Here is an 8,335-nt window from a genome sequence, read left to right as displayed (position 1 = left end):
TTTGAAAGAGACTATAACACTGTTATAGTGCAATGTGTTTTCTGCACATTGCATCTTTTACCAGATTTGACTTTCGGTGTTCTGAAATAACGTTAACGAGGTTCTGGCTCCACCTTGTGGCAGCATATTTAATTGCAACAACAACCCCGCACCGCAAAGATTTGTGTTCAGATTGCTCAATCACGAGTCGAGGGCGTTCATTGGTCAACGGTCCTCTTGGCTGGGTGTTTCTTTTCCGAACTTTAACCTGACACAAATCAGTGACGACATGTCCTTGCCGCGTTCCTATTGGCTAATCCGCTCACACCCACTCTTAACGGTGCAGAAAGCCGAGTTGAAGGTGAGAGTCCTCTTTACATCCCCGTAGCTTGCTGCTCCGGTGATAGCTCCCCGCTGCTTACAGCCATCTTTAAAAGAAGACATGTCAGTGTTCTGTGAGGTCCCGCTTGCAGCCCCCGTGGCTGTCTTTAAACTAACGCAGGACTTCAATAACGACCCGTTTCCAAATAAGGTGAACCTCGGGGTGGGAGGTAAGCTGCTCGCTGTGAAGCGTTAACCATGGTAACGGTAACCAGGGGTGTCTGCGGCTGCGTCAGGGATAAATGATGAGGTGTTGTACCGCTTTCAGAGACCCGTGAGACTCTGTTACCTGTTCAGAGACGTCTTCTTTAATAATTACCTCTTTTTTTCTTTTTCTAAAATGTGTTTTTACCATGGGAATCATATTTTACATTTTACTGCTATATGCAATACAAACCTTTATAAACTTTTAGACACCTAGAAGATAAAGATTTGAGTAAATTGTGTTGTGTTTGAAATGTCCAAAATGTCTGACCCAATCTAGAGATCAGAAATGACAAAGCCGAGAGGATATGAATAATCAAGCTTATTATGTTCAGGCGGTCTATGTGGGCATGTGGTGACTCGGCTGAATCATATTCCATCCCTCACTTTTCCACATTCGCTGGCGTTCTCTGAGGTTACCTCTGTCTCTGTGATCTGGCAAGTCTGAGATCACTGCAATGTCATCAACAACTCTCCCATTGCAGCCAGCGGTATTAATATCTATGTTTTTTTCTCTTTTAAAACAACATCTAACACCCCAGACCCCAGTTTCCCACGTTAATCTTATTGCAAGAGTTAATTCCTCCATTGTGAACGAGCAGTGTGAGAAGCACTGTGTGGCTTTGCCGCGTGGCTGGACAAGGGCAGCCGAGGCCCGTGATTAGTACCGGAAGCTGAGGTCATATAATCCCCATCCCGGAGCAAGACGCACAGTGCTACAGATGGTCAAAAGCTACTGTGCAGCTGGTAAATGTAGGCCACACGGTGCCTGGTGCCACATGGAGCAAGAGCCGTTTGCAGAGCTGAAGCAGGAAGTCCATCAAAGATAGAACAAATGGGGAAAATAATAAATAACCAAAGCATTGCTCTGGGGGGTACTTTGCAGCTTGTTTTATTTGTTTCACTAAAAAAAAAAAACATTGTTCAAAATGAAAAAAAAAGAAAAAAAAAGAAGAGAAATCTCTGCAGGCTACAGTTGGTGTTCAGCCTGATGAACTGTGCTGAGTTGAAGTAAGCTGATGATCTCTCTCCCAGGGATAAAGAGGTTATAGTATGTTCGTGTTCCACTCCTTATCAGGTGTGCACACTTCAGCTGGCACAAACACACAACCGACGAAAGTGCGCACATGTGTGAGAAGAACCTCTTGGAACAGTTATCAGCTGGGGTCAGCTTGGTGCTGCTGGTGTTTGTTCAGCACAGCCCGCATGAAGCCATTCGGTTGTTGTTTATTATCACAATCCTCTGAATTGTGGCAGAAATTATCTATGCTAAGTTGCTATTAACCTGTTAAAGTAGTAATAGTTAATACCCCTGTTGCAAATGGCTCAGCTGAATTAATATCACATACTGCATTTGGGTATCATTTTGTCTGGTAGGAGTGATGTATATTTACTTCCTACAGATATCAAAACACTAATTTTTCACAACAAAGCACCTTTATTAAGGCTTTGCATTTAAACTGATCAAGGTTCTTGTTTTTCATTAAATAAATTGTTTAAATGGTAACTTTACTAGGCTCCCAATGGGTTTAAATCTATATTTTAGATTATTTTAAGTATTGTATCAAGAAATATGAACCTGCTTCTGTCACCTGCCTTGTTTTCAAACTATGTATGCTAAAATAAATGTAAATAAATATCATTAATAATTTTGATATAAATAGAAAATGTAAAGAATTACAAGATTTTCTTGTATTAATACACCAAGCATGCAGTCCTAATTTCTGTCTAACTTCAAATAAAAAAAAGTGCATCAAGCACTCATTGTTGGTTGATGGCCAATCGGTGGGAGTTCTTATTTTTAATACTTTTAATAATTTGGAAAATAGAGCTCATATTTGACCTGCTAATCACATGGTTGGTGAAAAATCACAGATTCCGATCTTATCCATTGATTAGCTCATCTGTAATAACGACGAATGCCTTGGTTCCCCACAGCGTACAGGACGGATGAGGGCAAGCCGTGGGTTTTGCCGGTGGTGAAGAAGGTGGAGAAGATCATCGTGCACGACGACAGGCTAAACCACGAGTACCTGCCCATCCTGGGCCTCGCCGAGTTCACATCGTCCTCCTCCAAGATCGTGTTGGGGGACGACAGTCCCGCCATCCGGGAGAACAGGGTTAGTGTTTTAGACGCTCTTGCTGCGTATTTCGGCTTTTAATCTTCACAGATGTTACATGGCAGCCTCTCTCTGGTCGGACCAGGTGGGCGGTGTCCAGTGTCTCGGTGGTACCGGCGCTTTGAAGATTGGCGCAGAGTTCCTGAGGCGATTCTACAATGGGAGCAACAACACAAAAACACCCGTCTACGTGTCCGCACCTACTTGGGGTATGCCCACACATGCTGACATAGGAACACTGGCGTATCGCCGATTAAAACGAGAAATTTTAGGACTTTGATTGGCCTGCAGATAAAACTTTACGCTGAGAATTATTTATGTCCTGTGGCTATCGCCTCTTATCAGGCATCCTTTTTTTTATCACTTGCAAGTGAGTACCACCAATAAACCAATCTTTTATCTACAGGAAGCTTAAGCAGTAAAAGCAACTTGTGCTGTAAGAGCTGTTCTCACTCTCTGTTCCAGAAAATCACAATGCCGTGTTCAGCAGTGCCGGGTTTGAGGACGTGCGCCCGTACAAATACTGGGACGCAGAGAAGAGAGGACTCGATTTGTCCGGTTTCCTCAGGGACTTGGAAGTAAGCTCACACCTGTTGCTTAACGTGGACTTGGGATCGGTGTTCTTTACGCCATTCTTCGCTCCTGTCCTTCCCCGCAGAGTTGTCCGGAGCACTCCGTCTTTGTCCTGCATGCCTGTGCCCACAATCCCACGGGAACCGACCCCACACAGGAGCAATGGAAGCAGATAGCTGAAGTCATGATGGTATCCTGCTTTAGAAGTGCACACGTAGCACTGCATTGCTTGTGCAGCTGTACTCAGTGAAGTGTTCACAGTTTAATGAGTCATGATTTGTTTTTTTTTTGTTTTTTTTCCAGAGGCGAAAGCTGTTTGCGTTTTTCGACTCGGCCTATCAGGGGTTTGCCTCTGGTAACCTTGAGAAGGACGCTTGGGCTGTCCGCTACTTTGTCTCTAAGGGCGTCGAAATGTTCTGTGCTCAGTCTTTCTCAAAAAACTTCGGACTCTACAGTAGGTAACCTGTCAGTACGCAGAACCACCAAAATCTGATTTGAATGATATTACCTGAGCTAAAAAGCGTGTTCTTAATACCAATCTTTTGTCTTAATTGTAAATTGATTTGAACGATTTCCACATTTTGTCACGTCACAACCACAAACTTCTAAGTATTTTAATAGGGATATTTATGATAAAGAGAAGTAGTGTATAGTCTTAAAGGGAAATGATGAAGTTTTGCATTCAAAACTCTGGAAAGTGGGATGCATTGAGTTCCACTGAGTCGGTCCTCAGAACCACCGTTCAGCGAAGTTGCAGCTGCAAGGTTTTGCGAGTATGTCTCTACCAGCTGTGCACATCTATAGACTAAGATTCTCATTTATTCTTTTTTGCAAAATAGTTCACACAGAAGTTCAAAATTTATAGTCCTGCCAGAGATTTTCAAATTGATTTAAGTCTAGATTCTGACTGGTCCATCCTTTGAAACCGTTCTGTTTTGGCTCTGCCCAAACTTCAACTATCATTGCCATGTTGGATGCCAGACCTCTGGCCCCAGTCTTAAGCCTTTTGCATCCTCTGAAGAGATTGTGGTTCAGCACCACGTTTCATGCTGGGGGATAGTGTGATGAGGGAAATGACAATTTTCCATCACATTTTACGTTTTACATGTAGGACAAAGTGTTCAATTTCCTTCTCATCTTAGCAGAAAACGTTGCTCCACATGTATAATATGCCCCCTTCATAGTTTTTGGCAAACTTTAAAGACAGCCTCTTATAGCTTTCCTTCAAAATTTGGCTTGGTTTTTTGTCATTCTACCACAAAGGTCAGATTTATGGAGTCTGCAACTTAGATTACTCTGTGTAACAAATCCCTGCGTCTTAGCCGTGAATCTCAGCACCTCATCCAGAGGTACCACAGGCTTCCTGGCTGCTTGTTTAATTAACGTTCATCTTGCCGGTTCAGGTGGATGGCCAGGGCTGGGCCACACTTCCTTTTTCAGATAATGGTTTGAGGCGTTCAAGGCTGGAGATATTATTTTAGAAACTATTTCTGCTTTGAAAGAGTCCACAGCTTTCTCCCTGACCTGTCTGCAGAGTTCCTTGGTTTTCGTGAGGCTGTCTGTTCACTAATGTTCTCTAACAAACCTCTGCCCCATTCTCAAACTGCCTGATTTACATTGACGTAAAGTCATATCCAGGTGATCCCTACGAATCAGATGCCTCCTAGCGCCAGTTGGTGGCACTTGATTTTATTTTGGCTTTTTGCAATCAAGGAAGATGCAAAGCAATATCTGCTTTTCTTTTTTTTTTAATTTACAGTTATTCAGTTATGTTGTGTTGCTCTATCACATAAAATCCAAATAAAGTTGATAGAACTTTTTTAGTCATAGATTGACAAAACTACTGCTCTTTACGTCCTTGTAAATGTTTATATGTATGTATATTGTTGTTTTTATGTAAATGCCTGGAGCTAATCAATTTCTTTACTGGGATATTTAAAGCCATCATCATCAAAATGTGAACTTTTGCATTGAAACCTACTTGCATTCAAATGTTTGCCTCCTTTTTGAAAGGCAAATGCTCCAGATTATAATGCTGTGATATGAAAGCAGACAACCTGCACAGTCGTTTCTAAAACGGGACCTTTGTTCGCCCATCAGATGAGCGCGTGGGCAACCTGACAATCGTGGCGCGGGATGCAGAAAACCTGAAGAGAGTTCTCTCCCAGATGGAGAAGATTGTGAGGACCACCTGGTCCAACCCGCCGTCTCAGGGAGCTCGCATTGTTGCGGTGACGCTTAGCTCCCCAGAGCTGTTTTCAGAATGGTCAGTGCAAAAAAAAAGAAAATGTCTTAACGGAACGACTTCGCCGGGCTTTTAATGAGTCACAACAGCCGCCCGGGTTATGCTCGATTTCAGACTCTCCTGTTTTTGTAAATTCAGGAAGGACAATGTGAAGACGATGGCGGACCGAGTCTTACTGATGAGGGCCCAGCTTAAAGCCAAGCTCCAGTCTCTGGGAACGCCGGGGACCTGGGACCACATCACAGACCAGATCGGCATGTTCAGCTTCACAGGCCTCAACCGTGAGTTCAAGGACAGTCAGAAAACAAGAGGAAACTTTGAAATGTTATCATTGTAACACACATGCAGGCTCCCGCAAAGCGGCAGGGCGAGTCAAATCTCCCTGCTTTTATCTTCCGCAGCCAACCAAGTGGAGTATATGGTGAAGGAGAAACACGTCTATTTGATGGCCAGCGGCCGCATCAACATGTGCGGCTTGACCAGCAAGAACATCGACTACGTGGCCGAGTCCATCCATGAGGCTGTTACCAAGGTGCAGTAGGGTAGTCTCCCAGCTGTCACCGCTTCCTGCAGCCCCACCCCGAGGAGCTGACTCCACTTTTTCCCCACAGATTTGCTTATTCGCACATATTCACCCATGGCTTTCCTGGATTTTAATTCCCTGCGTTAGGATAGGTTACACACATCCTGAGCCGGGATGTTGCTTTGCTTTGCAGACATTTTTTTTTTTTTTCATGCACCAAACTGATGTCATAGATCAGGGTCTTTGTTCCATCATGTTCATTTTGTTGTTTGTTTTTATGTCATTAGAAAAGTCTTGAAAAGAGGGATAACTTGTCTTTCGTTTTGTTGCAAATTCCTAAGAATCGTCTTCACCAATGTTGGAAAAGTTAAAAGCAATACAACAGAGCAGCATTACCAAGGACCAATTTACCTTATGATCCAGCTATTGTGAATGACTGATCTAAAAATGATTCTGAATGAAATGCAAACTGTTGTTCTCAGGAATGTATTTCCCCTTTACCCGTGTCATTTATTGTTAACCTGTGCAATTATAGTTTCTTCTTCTTCTAAAATCCGTATTTGTAGTATTTCTTTCCAGTTGCAGTCAGCACAAACGGCATCGATCGCTCCTGACCGGTGTCATGACCCCAGAGAAATGTGCACTCATTGCTGCTGCAGCCTCTGTGTCTTGATGTGTCCGACCCTGTCGGGTTCCGGCTGGTTCTCGTTGACCCTTCATAACACTGGCTGGCTCTTGTGTAAGACTGTTATTGCTGGGAAAAAAAGAAAAAAAGAAAAACTAATGATCAACCAGCCTGCTATCTCGTCACTGTGAACAGTACGCTCACAAACAGGCTGATAAGCGATTTAATTGAGGCTGAAAGACCCGATGAGTAGATTATCCCCAATAAAGACCAATGGTTATTGTGTTAGCATGGTTTCTAAAGACGAGGCTCTGTGTTCATGCAGCTACCTTTACGACCTCCCTCCACATCCTGCTGAAAATATCGCAATGTTTGCATAATATATTTGATTTAATTTAGAAAATGTAAACAGAGGGAACAAACACAACACTGCAAGGGTAATAGGTCAGTAAATTTATTCATATATTCTTTCCTTTAGATCAAATGATATGTCTCTTCACATCTTTATATAGCCATCTGAATCTTACATTAGCAAAACCAAGCTTTAGTTTATTTTTTATTACAAACATTTTACCAGTCCCAACACATGTGTAAGTTCTCTAAAAGCATGTTACTCCCCACTCAAATCCTCTCTGTCTGAGTCAGCTGTCAGATCAGGACACTTTTACCCCTGAGTGTCCCGTGTCTGTGGGATCAGTCTGAGCAGCATAGCTGTGCAGGATCCTTTATACTTAAAGTGTCGCACCAGGCAGAACGCATTAAATCAGGGATTGTCCGTTGTGTCTGGGTGGGTGAGGGGGTGTCGGCTTGACATCAGTGTGCGTTTGATTGCTTTCGTCAGCCAAATCTCTGTCTGTTCTCTGTTTGGCAGCGATCCTGGCTTAGTTTCAGCAGAAGCCCGACCTAAATCTGGTTCTGTTTGAGAAGAAACGGCATCGTTTCTGTGCCGCAGTAATGCGGGATTATCACTGACGCACCTTTCAGAGGACCTCTTGTGCTTTGTTATGAGCTCTCAAAGTAACCTTTTCAGACACGTCTCTCTGTTACACGAGAGAGTTTATTGTTAAAGGTCAGCCTGGAGTCTCTGTCGGACTTATAAAATCTACTTAGACTACCTGCAGACTGCGCTTTCAACTCGACTCTTTTTACATCGGCATGCACGAGGGATTCAGGATCTTTGTGGGGGTCGGTTTTACAAGGGGCAAAAACAAACATGCAAGTATGCAGTGGCTTCAAAAAGTATTCCTACCTCTTTCCCATCTTTTATTTTTTTAATCACGTTAAAGCTACATTCTTCAACGTGATTTATTAGCGTTTTCTCCAATAGAGCAAAACAAAGTAGTGCATAACTGTGAAGCAGGAGTACGTTTTTCAAATTGTTTTCAAAGACCTAACAAGGAAGTGCGACAAACGTTTGTGTCCATCCCCCGTTAATTTGATTCTTCTAAATAAAATCCAGTCTAACAAATTGCCCTAATTGGTCACTTGATTATTGATTAGTGTCCACCTGTGTGTAATTTAATTGCAATATTCCGTGATGGTCGAACAAACAGCATCATGAAGACCAAGGGACACGGCAGACAGGTCAGGGGGAAAGTTGCAGAGAAATTTAAAGCATGGTTAGGTTATAAAAGCCACCCCGAGCTTTGAACGTTGCACAGGGAACTGTTCGAGCTATGAAGTGA

The 8,335-nt window shown here is 43.1% G+C and overlaps 1 protein-coding gene across 1 annotated transcript; it reads left to right on the top strand.

The window, feature by feature from the left end:
• Positions 1-346: 346 nt before the first annotated feature.
• Positions 347-6,578, top strand: got1 (glutamic-oxaloacetic transaminase 1, soluble). Its single transcript, XM_012880575.3, has 9 exons — positions 347-530; positions 2,503-2,684; positions 2,770-2,893; positions 3,150-3,262; positions 3,343-3,447; positions 3,561-3,711; positions 5,358-5,523; positions 5,641-5,783; positions 5,904-6,578. Exons 1-9 carry the CDS (start codon positions 422-424, stop codon positions 6,041-6,043), a joined length of 1,233 nt encoding a protein of 410 aa, XP_012736029.2. The 5' UTR covers positions 347-421; the 3' UTR covers positions 6,044-6,578.
• The last annotated feature ends 1,757 nt before the right edge of the window (positions 6,579-8,335 follow it).

The sequence above is a fragment of the Fundulus heteroclitus genome, chromosome 22 (genome assembly GCF_011125445.2).
Source record: "Fundulus heteroclitus isolate FHET01 chromosome 22, MU-UCD_Fhet_4.1, whole genome shotgun sequence".
In the NCBI taxonomy this organism is placed as follows: domain Eukaryota; kingdom Metazoa; phylum Chordata; class Actinopteri; order Cyprinodontiformes; family Fundulidae; genus Fundulus; species Fundulus heteroclitus.
Note: the sequence above shows the minus strand (reverse complement) of the source record. Positions and strands in the feature narration are given on the sequence as shown.

Coding starts and splice junctions, on each gene's coding strand:
- got1 (XM_012880575.3), top strand. CDS start 422: ATGTCAGTGTTCTGTGAGGTCCCGCTTGCAGCCCCCGTGGCTGTCTTT. Junction 3,712..5,357: donor AAAAAACTTCGGACTCTACA/GTAGGTAACCTG, acceptor TTCGCCCATCAG/ATGAGCGCGTGGGCAACCTG. Junction 5,524..5,640: donor CCAGAGCTGTTTTCAGAATG/GTCAGTGCAAAA, acceptor TTGTAAATTCAG/GAAGGACAATGTGAAGACGA.